This window comes from Mastigoproctus giganteus, chromosome 2, assembly GCF_048544385.1.
Source record: "Mastigoproctus giganteus isolate SK-2022 chromosome 2, ASM4854438v1, whole genome shotgun sequence".
In the NCBI taxonomy this organism is placed as follows: domain Eukaryota; kingdom Metazoa; phylum Arthropoda; class Arachnida; order Uropygi; family Thelyphonidae; genus Mastigoproctus; species Mastigoproctus giganteus.
This window is the reverse complement of record NC_143576.1, coordinates 1,621,668-1,642,149: the sequence shown is the minus strand read 5'-3', so window position 1 is coordinate 1,642,149 and position 20,482 is coordinate 1,621,668. Positions and strand designations below refer to the sequence as shown.

General features: G+C 35.7%; 1 protein-coding gene across 2 annotated transcripts in view; it reads left to right on the top strand.

Annotated features, from left to right (window-relative positions):
* Nucleotides 1-20,482, top strand: part of l(3)80Fj (lethal (3) 80Fj) — a 694,407-nt gene that overhangs the window by 16,003 nt on the left and 657,922 nt on the right. For both annotated transcript variants that reach the window (XM_090387924.1, XM_090387932.1), the window contains exons 3-4: nt 4,368-4,560; nt 12,714-12,822. In XM_090387924.1, the coding sequence (XP_090244050.1) occupies nt 4,368-4,560; nt 12,714-12,822 (302 nt within the window). The remainder of the gene's footprint in view (nt 1-4,367; nt 4,561-12,713; nt 12,823-20,482) is intronic.

The window sequence follows — 20,482 nt, the reverse complement described above, 5'->3', positions numbered from 1 at the left end:
CAAAATTTCTTCAGAATCCGATTACCACGACACAGAACAAACGTAAAACAACCACTGTACAGCACAACTTTGCAATAACTGACTTGGCTGCTGCCCGCATAATCTCTTTGTTACGAACCATCTAGATTAGTTTATTGTTCAATAAACTATATTTAGATGTTTGTGTGCGCCATCTAAATTAGTTTATTGTTCGATCATGACCTTCATTGTCCCAATTTATTAGTATTAGTAATGGCCGCATGGTGCAAGAAAGCCAAAAAAAAAAAAAAAAAAAAACCGAATAAAACAATGATAAAAAAAAATATATATATATATATATAAATAATAATAATTAATAAAAGAAAAGGAAATTAAACCTATCATCCTATGCGCTTCCCTGACCCGAAGGTACTATCCAGATGACCTTTGAATTTCCCCAAACTGCCAGCCTCTACCACCCATGTAGGCAACTTATTTCAGTAATTTATAACTCGCTGGCTAAAATAAAACTTCCTGCAGTCCAATCTAAACATTTCCCCCCATAACTTGAATTTATGTCCCCTATTTCTAGCATCATTTATAATCTTGAACATTTATCCTTGTTCATTTTATTGATGCCTCTCAGAGCCTTAAACACCTCAATCAAATCTCCTCTAAGGCGTCTAGTTTCCAAACTCTGCAACCCACATATTCAAAGTCTTCATAAGGACGCCCTTTTGCCGATCTCACCAGGCGAGCTACCTGTCTTTGCACCCTTTCAAGAAGCTCGATGTCTTTCTTTAGGTACGGTCTCCATACTTGAACACAGTATTCCAAGTGTGGTCTAACAAAAGCCTTATATAATGGGATTATCACATCCCTATCTCTACTTGCAAAAGCTTGATAGATCATCGATAGGACCCCCATGGGCTTTCCTTGCAACCTGTTTACAAAGCTCAGAGAATTTCATGTCTGATCGTATTGTAACACCCAAGTCCCTTTCCTCCAGTACTGGGTTTAGTTGAACTCCATCAAGTGAATAAGTTATTTTGGGATTACTGTTTCCCAGGTGTAATACCTTACACTTTGTTGGATTAAAGCATAGCTGCCATTTTTCTGACCATTCCTGAAGTCTATCTAGGTTTCTCTGAAGAAGCTCAGCTTGACAGTGATCATTAACTACTCTACCAGTTTTAACGTCATCTGCAAATTTAGACATCACGCCCTCTATCCCTTCATCGATGTCGTTTATGAAAATTAAAAACAACAGTGGTCCTAATACTGATCCTTGGGAACCCCACTTCTTACATCAACATTAACCCAATCTGAGAAATAGCCATTTATCACAACCCTCCACCTCCTGCCCTGAAGCCATCCTGCTCTATCCATCTAAGGATTTTCCCAGTGATTCCAACCTGTTCCAGCTTATAAAGCAACTGCTCATGTGGGACTGAGTCAAAAGCTTTGCTGAAATCTAAATAAACAATGTCAAAATTATTCCCTAAATCCAGCTCATGAGTGACCCTTTAAAAATAGCAAGCCACATTTGTTAAACAGGATTTTCTCTTTACAAAAAACATGCTGAGTATCCTTGAGAATTTCAATTCTATCCAAATGATCCTGAATTCCACCCTTGATCATTGCCTCCATGATTTTCTCTACCACTGAAGTCAGACTGACAGGTCGATAATTTCTCACTTCACTCTTAGAGCCACCCTTATGTATGGGAGATACACTGGCACTTTTCCAATCCAACGGAATCTCCCCAGAGTTTAGTGATGCTCGCATAATTAGCCTCAATGGTTCAATTCACTCACTTGCCGTCTCCCTTAAGATTATAGGGTATATTCCATCAACTCCAGGAGCCTTACTGGCCTGTAGGCTCGAAAGTTTTTTCATTAAATAATTTTGCGAAATTTCAGTATCATTAATTACATAATTTTCAACTTCGCTCACAATTTCCCATTGCCACAAAAGGTTTTTCATTTGTAAATATTGATGCAAAATAACTGTTGAGTTCATCTGCAACGGCAGCTGGTGTATTTAATACTATCCCCTTTCCCCTTATGTAGAGGTCCGATCTGGTTTGTCCTGCTCTTGGCATTTATATATGTGAAAAATTCCTTATCCCCCCCTCTTTGCTCTGTTTGCTAGTGATTTCCCATAAACTGCCTTTGCCTGTCGAACCTTTTCTGTGGCTCTATTACAGATCATCTTGTAGCTGTTATAGGTTTCAGTACTTTTTATTGCTCTGTAACCTTTCCATGCCACCTTTTTCTGCTCAAGTAATGTGGCAACTTCACTATTCATCCAACTTGGAACCCTCCTAGTGGAGTATTTTTTTAATGTTAAATACACATTCAAGGCATCTGTGATTAATGTTTTAAAAGCATACTACAGTTCAATAGTATTCATTCTCTGCGCGATATCTACCCAGTTAATAGAGGCCATGTAGTACCTTAAGGCATTGTAATTTCCTTTTCTGAAATTAAAACCCATTCCTTTGCCTTTTACTGTTGCTACCTCTCTCATCATCATCCACCATAGAACTCCGTGATCACTTCCTGTTACTGGTTCCTCTACTGTCAGCCCTGTTATGTCATCTGATTCATGGGTGATGATGAGGTCTAGGATATTCTTTTCTCTAGTACTTTCCCTGAAATGTTGATACAAATAACAGTCATCTAGTTGATTTAAAAATTTTGTTCCCCATGTCGAGTTTCCTTCCCGTTTACTCCAATCAATTAGAGGCAAATTGAAATTAAGCGGCGAGTTGGCCCAAATAAGCGGAACAAATTCAGGCTAAATATTTGTTTTGTTTCTGTTCTTCATATTTTGTCCCAAATAAGCGGGTGCCCCAATTAACCGGAATGCACTGTATTTGATTGCAACATTCCCTGTTTGTGATAAAACTTTACTGTTTCTCCTAAAGTTATTCAACATTTGATTGTTGAATAACTCACCAAGATACTTACATAGATTTTACTGGTACACTATGGGATGAAATACCTCTAGTAGCAAAATTCTAGTAAAAAAAAAAAAAAAAAGTAAATTGCAGCCATTATCAACCCACTGAAGGATGGAAGCCTCCTCAACAATTCAGGCTGAGGGAAATGGACCATAATCTGCCACGCTGGTCCAGTGCAGGTTGGCAGATTGACCATATTAGCAGTCAGGGGCTTGAACCCGGGTCTACTCAAAGAGTGCGTGCCACTGCACTCCCGCTCCTGACCACTTGGCTACGGAGGCCATTAAAATTTGTAGCCACCTTTTAATGTTATTGTTATTAACAGTAAAAGGTGGTTATAGAATTTTGTAGTTGATTTTTTGATTTTCATCTACAAATCACTCCCCCCCCCCCAATTTCCTAAAATACTCCCTCCTATTTAAACCTTGAACTGTTTCCATATTTTCTTTCTTTCTTTGCTATTGGTTTCTATTGCTTTTTCTAAGAATTTTGAAGAATTTTTTTTCCCTTCTGCTGAGGCCATGTGTATAGATATTTCATCACCCAATGTTCCATCTTAATGTTTTTTATAATATAAATTAATGGATGATTATGGGTCAATTGAACTTTTTTTCCAAACTAGATCTGTATTTTAGAATAAATTAGTATACAGTTATTTTATCTTCAGTTATTCATCTTCTTAGTTCTGCAATATCTGCTGTTGCAAAAACTGAGGACAAACATAGGTGATATGTCACTATCATTCCTTGCAGTTTTATGCTTCATACATTGATGGTGCCTATCTTGATGACTGTCCCATTGTAATGTATTTAGCACTGACTATCTTATTATTGCTGATGATACCCCAATTTTTGAGTCTCTGTTTTGTTTGGGGAGTATAGCAAAGGAACATTCATATGATTATAGACTTTGAGGGTGTGGGTTACAGAGCTTGAAAATCAAGCAATTCATCCTGTCATGGAATAAGTCTTTAGCCCAATAATTTATTTGATTTGGTTGGTTTAGTCCCATATTAGCAGCCATCTTGTTTGTCCAGTAGCCTTATAGTTATCTCCCTGCTAAATGGTTACACTATAAAAAAGGTGTGGATTGGACATGGTGGACTGAGTCATTCCATTTGGTTTTCTTTAAGCTTAGCTTAAGAGATGTGGGTGTATTCTCCTCCTGCTTTGATAGCCTCAGACCTTCAGCAACCCTAATGTGTATAAAAATATATGCTGTATAAAGGTTAGAATTGTGTAATTCAAGTAGTGAATTACATTTGGGAGGATGAAATTTAAAGCTCAAAAACTTCAGATTTATTATAAAACATGTAAGACTTCTCATGTAATGCTCTTCAGTTAGTTTTTGTAATAAAATTTTTGTGTAATGAGTGAAGATAATTTTTTTTGAGTTTTGTTATGTTGTGTATTATTTATGAGTTTTTTCTATTTTCTTGCAGAATTATCAGAAAATCATCTGAAAGATCTATGTAAAGTACTGTTATTGACGCTACATCGGTATTGTGATATCAAATCTAGGCATCTTGTTGATAGCTATGTAAAGACTCTTATTCATCATTATTCACTTTCATCTAAATATGTCATTAGGGTGGTAGCTGCTGTGGCTCAGGACCATAAAAATGTTACAGCCACGTAAGCTTTTCAATAAAATATTTAAATTTTTTGTTAGAGCCTTTTTAATATGATATATATTTAAATAAAAATTTTGCAGACATAGCCAATAATGAAGTGGAAAAAATAAATCATATGTAGTATGTATTGTAGCTGCTTATGTTACTGGAAATTGTACTCATCATTTCAGTTATTAACTATACAGTGCAAGGAAACTCGAGGCATTTTCCACAAAAAAAAAAAAAAAAAAAAACTCTGTTTCCCCTCCTCACATAGAATGATCCAGTTGACTTTTGAATTTCTATTAGGTATCAGCCTTAGTTCTCAGGGAAATAACTTATTCCAGTGATTAACAAATTGCTGTTAAAAGAAAAATTCCTGCAATCTATTTTACAACACTTCCATTGTAATTTCAATATCTGGTGCCTAGTGCCTAGTTCTAGTATCATATAGAACAGTAAGAATTTTACCTTCTTTCATTTTATTGATATTCTACAAAACTTTATAGACCTCAATCAAATTCTCTTCTAAGGTACAATGCTGTATGATTACTAGCCTCCCCAACACATTATTTGAAGTCTTTCTTCATATGGGCTCCCCTTTTGCTATGTACTCACCAGGCAAATTGCTTTTTTTTTTGAGGATGCAATCTCCAATTTGTAAATACAGTAGAATGTCAGTTATCCGGAATAATTGATGTCAGACCTTTTCTGGATAATCGAACCAGAAAATTTTCCTGTTAATTTTTCTTGTAAGATTAAATAAATTAAATAAAATAAATAAATAATTAATTAAATAAATAAATTAATTAAATCTTACCTTATGATTAAATTAAATAAGATTAATTAAATAAAAATATATATAAACCAATCTCGGAAAACAGAAACATCCATCCAGGCATTTTTATACAAAACAGAAAAATTAGAAAGATTTTTAAATGCTCTCGGTTTTTTTGACTTACTGATAATGAGCATGGACAATCTGTGCATCCCAATGGCATTTGCACACACATAGCAATTGTGATTCACTCTTTTCTCATCTTAAAACTTGGTGCAGGCATTTCTCTTTTAGTGGCTAGGGTTTTTCTTGGTAATGCTTTCCATAATAAGCCCATCTCATCAACATTATAAACGTTTTTTTCTCATAATTTGCTTAACTGAAGCAAACTTACTTTTCAAAGGACACCACTGCCGACTTGTCAGCAGAAAGTTTCTTGCCTTGAATATCTATCTAGTTCACTTATACCGTGTCTCAGTTTAATAAAGTTTTTCAGCCAACCTGTGCTTGCCTTAAAATCTTCATTACCTATTAATTTTTGATTAAAATTCAATGCTTTTTCACACAACATTGGAGCAGACACTGGTTCACCTAAACTTCGCTCTGAAGAAAACAAGAAAATAAAGTGAGTGTATTCTGTAAAGTGGCATTTTTAGGTTTCGACAGTCTTTTTTCCTTCCATATCCTCTTTCACTGTGCATAATCGATACATATTCTGTTATAGCATTAGAATTTTTCTTGATAGTAAATTGTTGAAGTCCCCACATTAAACTCTTTGGAGAGAGATTTCCTAAATTTTCACCCTTTCTAATTCTATTAATAATTTCTGTTTTTTGTTGCAATGTTTAAACTACTTGATTTCTTTTCATTCACATTTTACCGTAAAAAATGAGAAAAATAATAAATCGCACAGTTTTAGACTGATATTATTCTTACTGAACCTGGAGCTAAACTAATCTGAAATTCACTCATGGTTTCTGAGAAAACCCAGTAGTCTGATATTTTTCTACAGCACATTTCTGAAGGTCACATAGAATTCTAGAGGTCACAACCATAAAACAATAAAAAACCATTTGCAGTTTATTGGGTTTTTGTTTGTACAATATGTTTTAAATAGGTTAGTAAACTCGATCTTTTGCTTATTATAATCAAAATTCAATTTGCAAAGATAATCACTAAAACTGGAGCTTACTATACTACCGTTAAAAAAAAAAAAAAAAAAAGTCAGTCTTTCAAATTATTCTGGATAACCGATGTTCTACTGTATTATTAGTAGGTAGTGCGAAAAAGGCATATAATGCAAAAAAGCAAGCTTATAAAGAATCAGCAAAAAAAAAAAAAAAAAAATCCCACATCACCTCTCTATTCCCTCCAATTATTTTTATAGACAATAATTTGTCTAGTTTTTCCTTGAATTTATTCCTTCCATCCTTCCTCAACATGAATTTATACTCCCTCGTATGTGCAGTCTGAACAAGAGGAAGAATCCCATTAGCATTGAGTTTCCCAGTCAATTCAGTCTTAAATAACTCAGTCAAATCATCTTACAGGTGTCGGCGCCTCCGTAGCCAGGTGGGAAGGAGCAGCAGTGCGTAGCACACGCTTCTTGATTATACCGGGGTTCGAGCCCGTCACCACCAAATACGGAGAATGCGGAAAGGTCAGGGAATGACCACCGCATATCCCGGAGCAATATGGCCTTAGTTGCTAATGCTCCTAAAAACCCAAATAACAACAACTTACAGGTGTCTAGTCTCCAGACATTGCAGTTTGCAGAACTGATGCCTTTCTTGATAAGACACCCCTTTGTTCCCCTCACTAATCTCATTGACCTTCTCTGTACTTGTTCCAGCAACTATACATCCTTCCTAAAATAAGACATCGACTTGTATTCAGTACTCAAGATGCTGCCTAACTATTGTGTTGTACAGTGGGATAAACATCTTATCTCTGCTATCAAAGTTCCCATATATCATTGACAAAACCCCATGAACTGCACTGCTATCTCCAGGCCTTTTTCATTTTCTACTAGACTAATTACTGCTATCCATATTCAGTACCTTGCATCGTCAATATTAAACTTCAGTTGCCATTTCTCAGCATTTTTAGATCTTGTTGTAATAGCTTACCCTTATTACTATCATTAATCATCCTGCCAGCCTTTGTACCATTAAGCCTGATATACCCTCATCAGTATCACTGAACCTGGGGTACCCAAATAAAAACATTAGTTCAAAATGAGCAGTGTCCATTAATAACCACTCCCTGTCTTTTTTCATTCAACCATCCCTTTATTCAAAGCAGTAACTTGAATTTAATGCCATACTGCTCTAATTTGTATAGCAGTCTTTTATGTGCAGCAGTATCAAAATTTTTTCTGAAATACAAGTATAGTCATCCCTCGATTTGCACGGAGGTTACATTCTAGGAAAACACAGCACAGTCCAAATTCGTGCAATACGAGAAACATAGTTTATATGACATAATGAGGGTTCTGTACCTGTACGCAAAAAAAAATTGTCTTCATTTGTTAAGAAAAAAAGAAAGAAAAAAAAAAATTAGAAACGTCCATAAAATTAATCTTGCTAATACTTACCTAGATTTTTAATCTAAATTCATTGCTTCTTTGTTATTTTCCTGTGATAAACTTGACAGTATTTGGCACTTTTTGAAAAAATTAGTTAAAATTGTTTGCTTAGAAGTACTGTTTTTCCTCTATAAATTTCTTCATAAGGAACTAAAGCTAATGATAGAGTTCTGCAAAAATTTAAACTTCTCTCCAAATTAGGATCCATATCCAGAGCTTCTTGGCCAAGCTGATTTGCAAGTCTTAAAAACTCAGCTAGTCTCTTTGCAGTCAAATTTTTGTGTGCATCTTTTTTCTTTTTATCATTTTTGTTATCTTCTTCACATTGTGAAAAAATATTGTCCACTGATAATTGTTCTCTATGAGATTCAAGGACTTCTGTGATATATATCTGCTGGTTCCAGTTCTTCAAATTCCTCTTCACTAATCATTTTGCCAATTCTCACAATCCCACCTATGTCTGGTATTTCAACCATGGCTTCTTTAGCGCAGCTTTGTGGCCACAGCTTTTTCCACACTGCATTTATTGTTGAGTTTTTAACTTCACCCCATGCAAATTCAATATTTTTTACAGCATCAAGAATGCTATAATTCCGCCAATAATCTCGAATTGAAAGACTATCTATTCCATCAGTAGCTTCTGCCAATTGTAAAAAAGATCTTAGGTAATAAAGTTTAAAGGAAGCTATAACGCCTTGGTCCATCGCCTGAATTAACGAACTTGTATTTGCTGGAAGAAAGGTGCAGATCAGACAAATGTACAGGATGACTGTGCGCATTGTTAAGAATGAGCAAAATTTTGAATGCTATGTTCTTCTTCCAGCAATATCTTTTTGTTTCAAAGCAAAAGCAATTTAAAGACCAATCCTCGAAGATTTTAGCTGTCATCCATCCTCTTTTCCTCGATTTCCAATGAACTGGTAAGGAGCTTTTTTGATATTCCTTTAAAAGCATGAGGATTTTCTGATGTATAAATTAGAAGTGGTTTACACTTAAAATCACCCTCTGCATTGCCATATAACAAAAGTGTTAACCTATTGTTTGCAACTTTGAAACCTGAGGCAGTTTTCTCTTCTTTTGAAATGAATGTTTGGCTTTGCATATGCTTCTAAAATGAGCCGGTATCATCAGCATTAAACACTTGACTTGCTAGATAGCCCTCAGTCGTAATAACATCCTTTAAAGTTTTCGAATACAAAGAATCAGCTTTCGTATCTGCACTGACTGCTTTGCCTGTTAATTTTAGATTGTGAAGACTTTGACGTTTTTTAAAATTTTCAAACGACCATAAAACAATAAAAACAATTTGCACTTTCCAGTTATTTGGCTTTTCTGTTAGTGCATTGGGTAGTAAATGGATAATAAATGGGTAGTAAACTCAATCTTATTGCATTTGTGATAATACCGATAGCTGGAATTCTGTGGGATTTTACATTATTATGGTAAAATGTGTTTCTCTTTCAATGAAATCTTCAGTCGTGTAAAAAACAAATAAATTTTCAAAATCTGCTCTTCATCCCTATTTTTGAAGCTTCGTAAACAAAAATTGCACAGTTAGTGAAACTCGCCATGCAATCTTGGTAGTAAATACCTGACCGCGCAATAAAAAACTGTGCAAATCGAGGGATGACTGATCAAAATTTTTTTTGTTCATCCAGTTTCCTTGTTACTGCATTGTACTTTTCAATCAAATTGGTCAGACAAGCTTTTGAATAAACCATGCTCTGACTGAAGTCTAACTGTACTCCTGTCTAGGTCGTCCTGCATTACTCCTTTAACTAGTGATTCTGTTATTTTCCCTGGAACAGAACTTAATATAATAAGTCTAATTACTCATTTCACCCTTTGATCTCCCCCTTTGTGAATTGGGGAAAATTTGCACATCCCCAGTCACTGGGACTTTTCCTGAATCCAAAGATGCTCTTATAATTATGGCTAAAGGTCTGCTTACCCTCTTTGCTGCCTCCTTTAATATAATTGGATAGGAAATTACTGAAGTTAAACATACCTTATGTTTAACTTCAGTAATTTCTCTTCTACTTTGCTGTCAGTTATCATAAAATCATTTAGCTTCCTGTTAGAGTTTGATAAACTAATTGCATACATTTCCCTGAAGAATAAATCGTGTGAATGTAGACCCAAAATAATTTGTCAGCAACCAGAACAGGATCATGAACAGTTGAACCATCAAGTGGACCAAAGTGATTCATCCCCTTCCTTCTAGTGTTAAGTAAAGAAGTCTTTGCTGTTTTTATTATTTTTTTTATTTGTATCCTTTTTGCCAAAGATTTCCCATAATCTGTTTTAAATCTCCTTTGTGACTTGATTACAGACTAGCTTATATCTACCATAGGCTTCTGTATCAACTGATAATTTATATGCAGCCCATACATTTTTCTTCTCTTTCACATCTCATTGGTTCATCTGACATCCATTTAGGTTTAAGCCTGGAACAGTATTTCTTAGTTGGTCTAGTAACTTCTATAATTAATTAGTATTAGTATTTTTATGAGGTTGACAGTTTCTTCAAACTGTCAGCCTCATCTACCTATGGAGGCAACTTGTTCCAGAAATAAAAAAAACTCACTGGATAAATTAAAACATCCTACAATCTAGTCTCTTCTCCTGTAATTTGATTTTATGGACCCTCATTCTGGAATTCTTTATAAAAGTGAATATTTTGACCTTCATTCATTTTACTAATCCCTCTCCGAGCTTTATAAACCTCAATCAGATTCCTCTAAGGGGCCTAGTTGCCAAGCTCTGTAGCCCCCTTAATCAAAGTATTTCCTTGTATGGTTGCCCAATTGCCGATCTCGCCATGCAAATTGTCCATCTTTTGACCCTTTCAAGAAGCCCAATTCTTTTATAAGATGAGGTCTTTATAATTGGACACTGTATTTCAAATGTTGTCTTACATTTGCCTTATACAGTGGGGCTAGGCACCTCCTCCATAGCCAGGTGGGCAGGAGCAGCAGTGCTTAGCACACGCTTCTTGATTAGACCAGGGTTCGAGCCTGTGACCACCAAATACGGAGGATGCGGAAAGGTCAGGGAATGACTGCTGCATATCCCCGGAGCAATATGGCCTTAGTTGCTAATGCTCCTAAAAACCAAATAACAAACAAACAAACAAACAGTGGGGCTATCACCTCCCTGTCTCTACACAACCATGACTTTCCAGCTGTCTGTTTATACAGCTCAGAAAACTTCACATCTGCCCGTACCATAGTTCCCACATCCCTTTCTTCCTTTACTGTTTTTAATTTAACCCACATATAAGTGTATAAGTTATTGTGGGGATGCTATTCCCCATGTGTAAGACCTTGCATTTTGCTGCATTCCAACATAGCTGCCTCTTTTTCAGACCATTCCCGAAGCCTGTTCAATCATCCTGAAGGAGTGCTGCTTAACATTCATGACCTTTAAATCTTCTGAAAATTTTGACATCATTCCCTTTATTCCTTTGTCGATGTCGTTTATGAAAATCAGAAACAACAGTGGTCCAAGAATCAGTCCTTGGGGATTCCACATCTGACGTTACCAATCTGAAGACTATCCATTAGTGAAAACTTTCCGCTGTGCAGCAACCCTGCAGTCCATCTTAGAATATTTCCAGTAATCACAACGTTTTCCAGCCTATACAGTGATCTCTCATGATAGACTGAGTCAATTGCTGTGCTAAAATCCAAATTTTGAAACTATTTTGAAATTGTTCCCTACGTCCAGCTCATAATTATGTCAAAATAGCTTCTGAAAGACACACAACAAAATCGTTGTGTGTCTTTCAGAATGCCATATGTTTCTAAATGTCGGGATTGCACTCTTAATCATAGCTTCTAAGACTTTCTTTAACATCGAAGTCAGATGACTAACTGGCCTGTAGTTATTGACTTCACTCTTAGAACCACCTTTATAATCCATAACTGTGCTGTGTTTTCTTCAGAATCCCATTTATAGATGCCCTTGTATTGCATTCTTAATTACCATGTCCATGATTTTCCTTACCACTGAAGCCTGACTGACCAGTCTGCAGTTACGATATTCATTCTTAGTCACCTTTATAGATTGGCAGACCATTTGCCAGTCCAAAGGGATCTTCCCCTGAATCCAGCGATATCCTCATAATTAATCATAGAAGGAAAGAATTCATGTGGAAATCTATGCACATTAGAGCGGGATCTCATTGCAATCTATAAGGCTCTGAGAGAGGATAGCAAAATGAATGAAGATGAAATTTTCATTCTTATGATTCCAGAGCTAGTGGCCTAAATTCAAATTACAGGGAAAGAGATTTAGATTGGATTGTAGGAAGTTTTCCTTTAGCCATAGAGTTGTTAATGAATGGAATAACTTTTACTTCTGTGCATAGTTGAGGTTCCAGTCCACCTTGGAGAAATTAGAGGTTAAATGGATAGTTACTTATGTGAGGAAGGAAACAGTTAGATTTTTTATTTTCTTTTTATTGTTTATATATTTTTTATTTATCTGTTTTTTTTTGTAGTGTAGCAAAAGCCTGTAGATTATTTGCACTATACTAATCTTAATGGGTTGATGCACTCTTGCCATCTCCTTAAAAATTACTGCATATATGTATCTATCAATTCAAAGGACTTTCACTTACATGAATACAAAGTATTCTTGATTCAAAGTATTTTTATCAAGTATTTGTTAAAACTAAAATATTAGTAATAGAGGAAGTTTAAGAGACAGTTACTCCGTGCTTAACCTTTTTAATGTATCCGAACAAATATATGTGCAAGTTATTTATGAATGTTGTAACAGATGGTTGATTTCAACTCCTCTATAGGAAAACAACAGCCATAACGTGTGTGACAGCACTTAGTTGGTCCATTCATGCTGCTAATTTTGTTTTATCTGATAATACCGAAGGTTCTCATCAAGAAATTAAGCTGCTGGTAAGTTACTAACAAATTTTACTTAACTTGATAATAAATATAAAAATTATATATCATCATCATCATCATCATCATCAGCCATTTTCAATCCACTGCAGGATGAAGGCCTCTCCAGCAACTTTCCACTTCCTTCTGTTTTGAGCACTGGCCATCCATTTACTACCCACAAACTCATGAATTTCATCTATCCATCTCCGCCTTTGTCTTCCAGGTTTTCTTCTAGCTCCTCTTGGGTACCATTCTGTTATTTTCTTGGTCCATCTGTCATCATGTCTTCGAACTATGTGTCCTGCCCAAGACCATTTTAGTTCTTTAGTTTTGATAAGAATGTCCTTTACTTGAGTTTGCTGCCTAATCCATTTGTTTCTCTTCTTATCTAACAGTCTGATTCCCAATATAATTCGTTCCATTCTTCGCTGTGTAGTTCTCAGCTTCTCTTCCATTCTTTTGGTGAGTGCCCAAGTTTCACTTCCATAAGTCATGGTGGGGAGTATACATTGGTTCATTATTTTACGTTTCAGACAAACTGGGATATTGCTGTTCAGTATGTGACTATATTTCCTGAATTCTATCCATCCAAAATTTATTCTTCTCTTGACTTCCAGCCATTTATCATTATTACAGCTAATAACTTGTCCCAGATAAGTATATGACTCCACCTTTTCAATTACTGCTCCTTCAATCATTATTTCCCTTTCCGTGGCATACTTGTTCATCATTACTTTTGTTTTAGCCATATTCATCTTTAGTCCAAAATCATTACTAACTGTGCATAACTGATTAAGATTTTCCTCTAATTCTTTGGGATCGTGGCTTATAACCACAATGTCATCTGCAAATCGTAAATGGTTTAGGTACTGTCCGTTCACATTGACTCCTTTCTGCGACCAGTCTAATCTTCTGAAAGCTTCCTGAAGGGCAGCAGTAAACAGCTTCGGAGATATTGTGTGTCCTTGTCGAACTCCTTTCTCGATTTTAAATTTCCTACTGTCTTTGTCTAGTCTAATAAAGGAGGTAGCACTCTCATATATTTTCTTCAAAATCATAATATATGGGGTATCTATGCCTTGTCTTTCCAGTGCCCGAAACATTGCCTTATGCTGTATGGAGTCAAATGCCTTTTCATAATCCACAAATGCCAGGCATAATGGTGTTTTATATTCATTTGCTTTCTCCATTAGCTGTGATATTATGTGAAGGTGATCCATAGTTGAGAATCCTGTCCTAAAGCCAGCTTGCTCTTTCGGTTGATTCTCATCAAATATTCTTTCTAATCTGTTAGTAATGACCCTTGTGAACAACTTGTAGATGTGGGATAACAAGCTAATTGGTCTATAATTTCTAATTTCTGATTTATCTCCTTTCTTATGCAGCAAAACTATGATTGCATTATTCCACTGTTTAGGCGTCACACCTTTTCTAATGCACTTTGTGAAGATCCTTGCCAGTTTTTGTGTTATGTCTCTTCCTCCCAATTTTAACAACTCTACAGTATCTTCATCTTCCCCTGGGGCTTTCCGATTCTTCATTTTCTTCAATGCATGTTCTACCTCATCAGGAAGAATATCAGGTATGTCGTATGTGTTGCTACTTTGCAATCCATCTTCCCCACTGCTGGTATCATTCCCTCGCTCCTTGTATAATTCTCTATAGTAGTCTTCTGCTATTTGAATTATGCCTTCTCTGCTGTTTATAAGTACACCATCGCTATTCTTCAGTTTCAGTATCATTTGTCTTTCTGTATTACTGCTCATGGCTGCTGATTTAAATCCTTTGTTTTCCCTTAATGCTTGTTCTACTTTTCTTGTGTTAAATCTTCTTATGTTCTCTCTGAGTCTCTTTCTAATGGCTTTGCATAACTCAGTATACTCAATTTTCTCCCTGTCAGTGTTTTTCTTGCTCTTCATTTGTCGTCTTCGGTTCATCATGACAAGTGTTTCTTGACTAATTTTTTCTTCTTTTGATTTCTGTTTCCCTATAAGTTTCTTGGGCTTTATCACTTTCAGAAAGTTGTAATAATCCTCGTCGATATCTTGGTCCTGAGCAGTCTGCAGAAGCTCAAACTTGTTGTTAAGTTCCAGTACATACTGCTTTTTCTCCTCCTCTGTTATCTCAAAGACCTTTGTATTATTTACTCGAGTCAGTTTTTTCCTTTCCTTTCCTACATCTATATCAAGTGTACATCTTACCATTCTGTGATCACTTCCAACATTTACCTTATTCAGGACGGTAACATCATTCACAATATATCTTCTGTTAGTGAGGATGAAGTCGATTTCATTAGTTGTTAATCCATTTGGACTCTTCCATGTCCACTTTCTGTTCACCCTTTTCTTGAAAAAAGTGTTCATTACTGACAGTCCTTGAGATTCTGCAAATTCCACAAGTCTTTCACCTCTTTTATTTCTTTCACCAATTCCAAAATTTCCTATAGTTCCTCTTTCTGCGCTGTTTTGCCTTTTTCCAACCTTAGCATTGAAGTCCCCCATAATAATAGTGTAGTGGGTTTTCTGCTCATCTAGAAGACTCTCAATTTCGGTGTACATTTCTTCAACCTCTTCATCATCATGGCTCGATGTTGGTGCATAAATCATTATAGTCTTTAGCTTGTACCTCTTAGAAATCTTGAGTATTAGCCTTGACACCCTTGGTGATGTACTTTTGAATTCCAAAATGTTGTTTTTAAAATCTTTATGGACCAGAAACCCAACTCCACCTTCACTCCTTTCACTGTTGTACAGCAGATTTCCACTTGATAAACTTATAAGTGATTCATTTCTTCTTCTTATTTCAGCCAAACCGATGATATTCCAATTCACATTTTCTAATTCCTTTTCCAGCTCTAATATCCTGTCTTCACCGATGAGTGATCGTACGTTATAACAGGCCAAGTTCAGTTTCCGTGAATGGCAGCCTGATCGTACCCAGAGATTCTTAGCACCCTCTGCTTCCACTCTGATCCTCTCGCTGCCGTAAGAGGGAGAGTGAAAGCTGCTGGGGACTGAGGGCCATTTGTATTGTTGTGCTCTCATGCTGGAGGGTTTGGTCTTTTCCTCTTCACGCTGACCAGGCGTCTTGAAGAGAATCACTCTACACGTTCGTTGCCACCTAAGTGACATAACAGGGCTTACCATCGAGAAGGTGTGCATGAGTGGATTTTAGGGAGGCAGGCCAACCGGACTTCTCCTAAATCTTCTGTAATAGAGAGATATTGAATCCATCAGTGTTTTAGGCTGAGTGTCTGATAACACACAGGATACCTGTTCCCCTCTAAGCCCCCAAAATTATATATCATTATATTATAAATGTTATATAGCAAGAACTTCATTGACCTGCTCTAGTGTCTTTAACACTCTTCCTTGAAAAAAGGGGTTATATATGTACTGGTCAGTTTTGATGTAGAATCATTGTTTATGTGTGTTTTTTTTCAATGCATTTAAACTAAGTCTGGTGTACAGAATTGACATAGGAACCCACATATGCCTATAACTCTTGCAAGCAGTTATTGTAGGCCTATCTTTCTTCATTCATGGATATCATAGGCCTATCTGCAGGCCAGTCTTACTTTCAATTGTAGGGACACTACCATAAAAAGAGGACTCTGAATACTGCCTGTAGATATTTTCATGGGTGATTTTGCATCAGCCATTCTGTTATGTTTTCACCCAAGCTGTGGCTTAGGTTTGCCAATTACTCATAATTTAGGGCCATAGCAAAGACAGTTTGGAGTTTCCACTTGTATCTCAACATTTTTAGCCTAAAGTCTTTTCCTGAAGCTGGAGTAAATAAGTCCATTCTCTTTCATTGTGCACTTATCACAGATCAAACCAAAATTGCTTATAAAACATGTTATAGGCCTAATGACTCTAATCAGTACAACGAACAATTCTACAAAGAAATAGATTGGGCCAGTAAATCAGATTGTGTTATAATGGAGGATTTTAACTTCCCAGATATTGACTGGAACTTGTGTGTTGGCTACTTGCAGACACCAGTAAGACTTGTGGATTTATTGTTCAAGTTTTAGGCCTAAATGGATGTCAGATGAACTAATGAGACTCCTGGCAGAGAAGAAAAATCAGACTAGCTTATATCTGCCACAGAAGCCTATGGTAGATATAAGCTAGTCTGCGTACAAGTCACAAAGGAGGTTAGGCAAGCGAAGGCAGATTACGAGAAATCTTTGGCAAAGGATGCTAAGAAAAACAGCAAGGACTTCCTTACTTATAAACTCTAGAAGGAAGGGGATGAATCAGATTGGTCCACTTGATATCGATGGTTGAACTGTTGATGGTTCTGCTCAGATAGCTGATAATCTGAATGAGTATTTTGCATCTACATTCACACATGAGGAGTTATTAAGGGAGGAAAATGTCAAACGTTTATCAAATTGTAGTAGGGTGCTTAATGATTTTGTAATAACTGAAAGCAAGTGGAGGAGAAATTGAAGTTAAACATAAGAAAAGCACCTGGGGTGGATGAGATCTATCCAGTTATGTTAAAGGAGGCGGGAAAGGAGGCAAGAAAACCCTTAGCCATGATTATGAGAGCATCCGTGGACTCAGGGAAGTCCCCATGGATTAGAGATGTGAAAATGTATCCTCATTCCACAAAGAGGGATCTGAAGGTGACATGAGTAATTACGGACCAGTTAGTTTAACTTCTGTTTCAGGGAAAATAATGGAGTTACTGGTTAATGATACATTGCAGGATTATCTAGACAAGACTGTAGTAGTAATTCAGACACAGCATGGGTTTGTTAAGGGAAAGTGTTGTGTGACAAATTCGATTGGATGCTATGATGTGGTTACAAAGGAACTGGACGCAAAAAATAATTTTGATATCATATACTTGGATTTCAGGAAAGCTTTTGACACTGTTGCACATGAAAGACTACTGTACAAATTGGAGTGGAATGGTATTAAGGGTAAGTTGCTACAATGGATAAAAGGGTGGTTGAGTGGGAGAAGACAGAGTGATAATCAATGGACACTGCTCTTCATGGACTAATATTTTTAGTGGAGTTCCCCAGGGTTCAGTGTTGGGCGCCCACTGTTGTTTTGTATATTTATCAGTGATATTGACGAATATGTATATTTTATCACAGTAATTATATGATAGGAGCTGGTTTTTATTTAATGGAAGATGACTTCCATTGTTTTATTTCTCACAAGAAAGGGTCTGCTTCTCTCATATTTCTTCAACAATGCTCAGGAGTTGTTGACAAGAATACATACCTTTTTACTGGGAGTATTCCTGATTTCTAATCTTTCTTGGCATTAATATAAATATTACTTCTGCTGTGTTGAAAAAAACTTAAGGTGTCTGTTTTCTCTTCTCAACATTACTTTTTTTTTAATCAGCTGCTAACTATACAGATCAAGAATCCATTCTGTTGTGGAATGCTATTCACACATCTGTGTTCACAGTGATTTTTATCCTCATTCATTATATAAGGGTTGGATCTAATTGCTCTTTTTTTGTATTTATTTGTGAAAAACTTGTTTCCTTTTGTTACTCACTTAGCTGGTGATTTTTAATTGGGCCTTTATTGTCCTATTTTTGTTGTACTGTTATAGATCGACTTATAACTGTTTAGTGTTTTAGAACTTTTCATAGCTTTGTGCTATTCCATCATTTGTTGCTCTTTTAACTAGCTTTCTTATTCATTTATCTTGGCTTCCTCCTCCTCATATTTTTTTACTTCATATACAGAAATAAAAGTCTAAGTTTTGATAACATGAATTTTTAACTAGAAGCTAACACTTCATGTTATCAAAAATTAGGCTTAATGCTTTTCTATTAAACAGAAATTATTGTATAAGCAAAACTGGAAAAATACAGTAGGCCTTATGGACACATTGTTCAACCACTCAAACATTTTAATTAAAACAAGAAAAAAGTTTTATAACTACAGAACTTTATTATACTTTATTAAAAAAGTGTAAACCTAAATTTATGCACTCACTTTATTTAAAATGTTCAATAAGAAAGATCTTGATTTTCTTAATTGATTGCTGTTTCATAATGTCCTCAGTATGATTTATTGCAGAGAAATAATTTCTGTTACAGCTGGTTGAGTTGATCTTCAATAAATCTATGCAATACATTTATTTTACTGCCTTCTGAACTTTCTGGCAGGTATGGGCACATAAATTCTTTTTTGTCATTGTTGTCATCATCGTATGCTGTGTTGTTTCCTTGTTCTTGATTTTCATCTGGGGAACTCTCTCTCTGTATTAGTCTACTAATTTAAATATTCCAATTAACATTTATGTCAAATGAAACTGCTTCATTTATATCCAAAGCAGAAATGACAGCATTACAGTTATCAATTGGAATATTTATATTCTTCTCACCTTCTACAAGGGAATTGTTATTTTAAATCCAGATGAATTGAAACAGTTTGCAGTTGTGCTTACAGCATCAGTGTGCTATGGCTTGTTTGCTATTCTCATAATTAGTAAATTGATTTCAAGCATTCCCATCCTGTGTCATGGATACACTTCTGCATGCTTGTTTGTGATATTTTTTCTTAAAATTCTGAATAATTCCTTAGTCCAATGATGTGGTTGATGAAGCACTGATCTGGTTGCTTAGTGGCAGTTAATGTTTTTGGATAATTGTGAGTGCTACATTATCAGTAAATAAATTTGATTTTTCTTTTTTATCTGTTATGTGGTGATCTAGTGTAAAGAGCCATTTAGAAAAAAATTTCAGCTGTCACCCAAGCCTTGGGATTTATGTTGCACAGGGAAGGTTTTTACACCAGAAAAATGTCACAACATCAGAGATTTTCCAGCCACCAGAGAACACTTTTTTGCTGAACCCTTCATGTGGCCTTCCAGTAGGATACCTTGATAAGTGTTGCCCTTCAAAGTCATTTTATGAGCCAATCATTTATGAAACAAATCTGTTTTGTTTGAACTGAATACATCTTTAAAGATGTATTCAGTTCAAACTGAATACATCATTAAAGATGAATTCAGTTCAAACAAGACCGATATTTTACAGACCTCAGATTCTGTAATCTGTTAGAATTTCAGATAAATTTTTGTGCCATTCATTACAAATCATTTCTAATAATTGAACACTTTCTCTCCAAATGTTTGTAAAAACAATATCATGTTGATTAAGAATTTTAGCAAATTCTTCAGTCTTTAACATGAATAAGTGTTACACTTAAAGGAAATGTTCTTTTCTTGACACTGAAAATACTACTTTAATTCACTTTGGTTTTTAGCTGAATCACCTCACTTCTTGTCTCTTTAATATTTCTAAGGGATTCTACTTGCTTTAAAATCGCATCCCTGTTTGTTAGTTCAATAGAGAGAGGTTATTGCAAGGAATTCCAAATTCAGCAGCATTTGGAGACTTCTTTTTATTACCATTTTCTGCAGCTTGGATGACAAATTTTTATTTGCAATTGTAAGCATCTTTAGGTTTCTGTTGTCATATTGAACACTGCTGATACTTTCAGTAAAGTATCAGCACTGTTTATGTTGTGTCATCCTGAACAGTGCTAATACTTTACTTTCAGTAAAGTATCAGCACTGTTCAGGATGACACAACATAAAAGGATATGCATTACTCTGAAAATGAAATCAAAGCAAAACTTCAGCTAAAGAGAAACTGTGCTGGCAGCATCATTTAATATGGC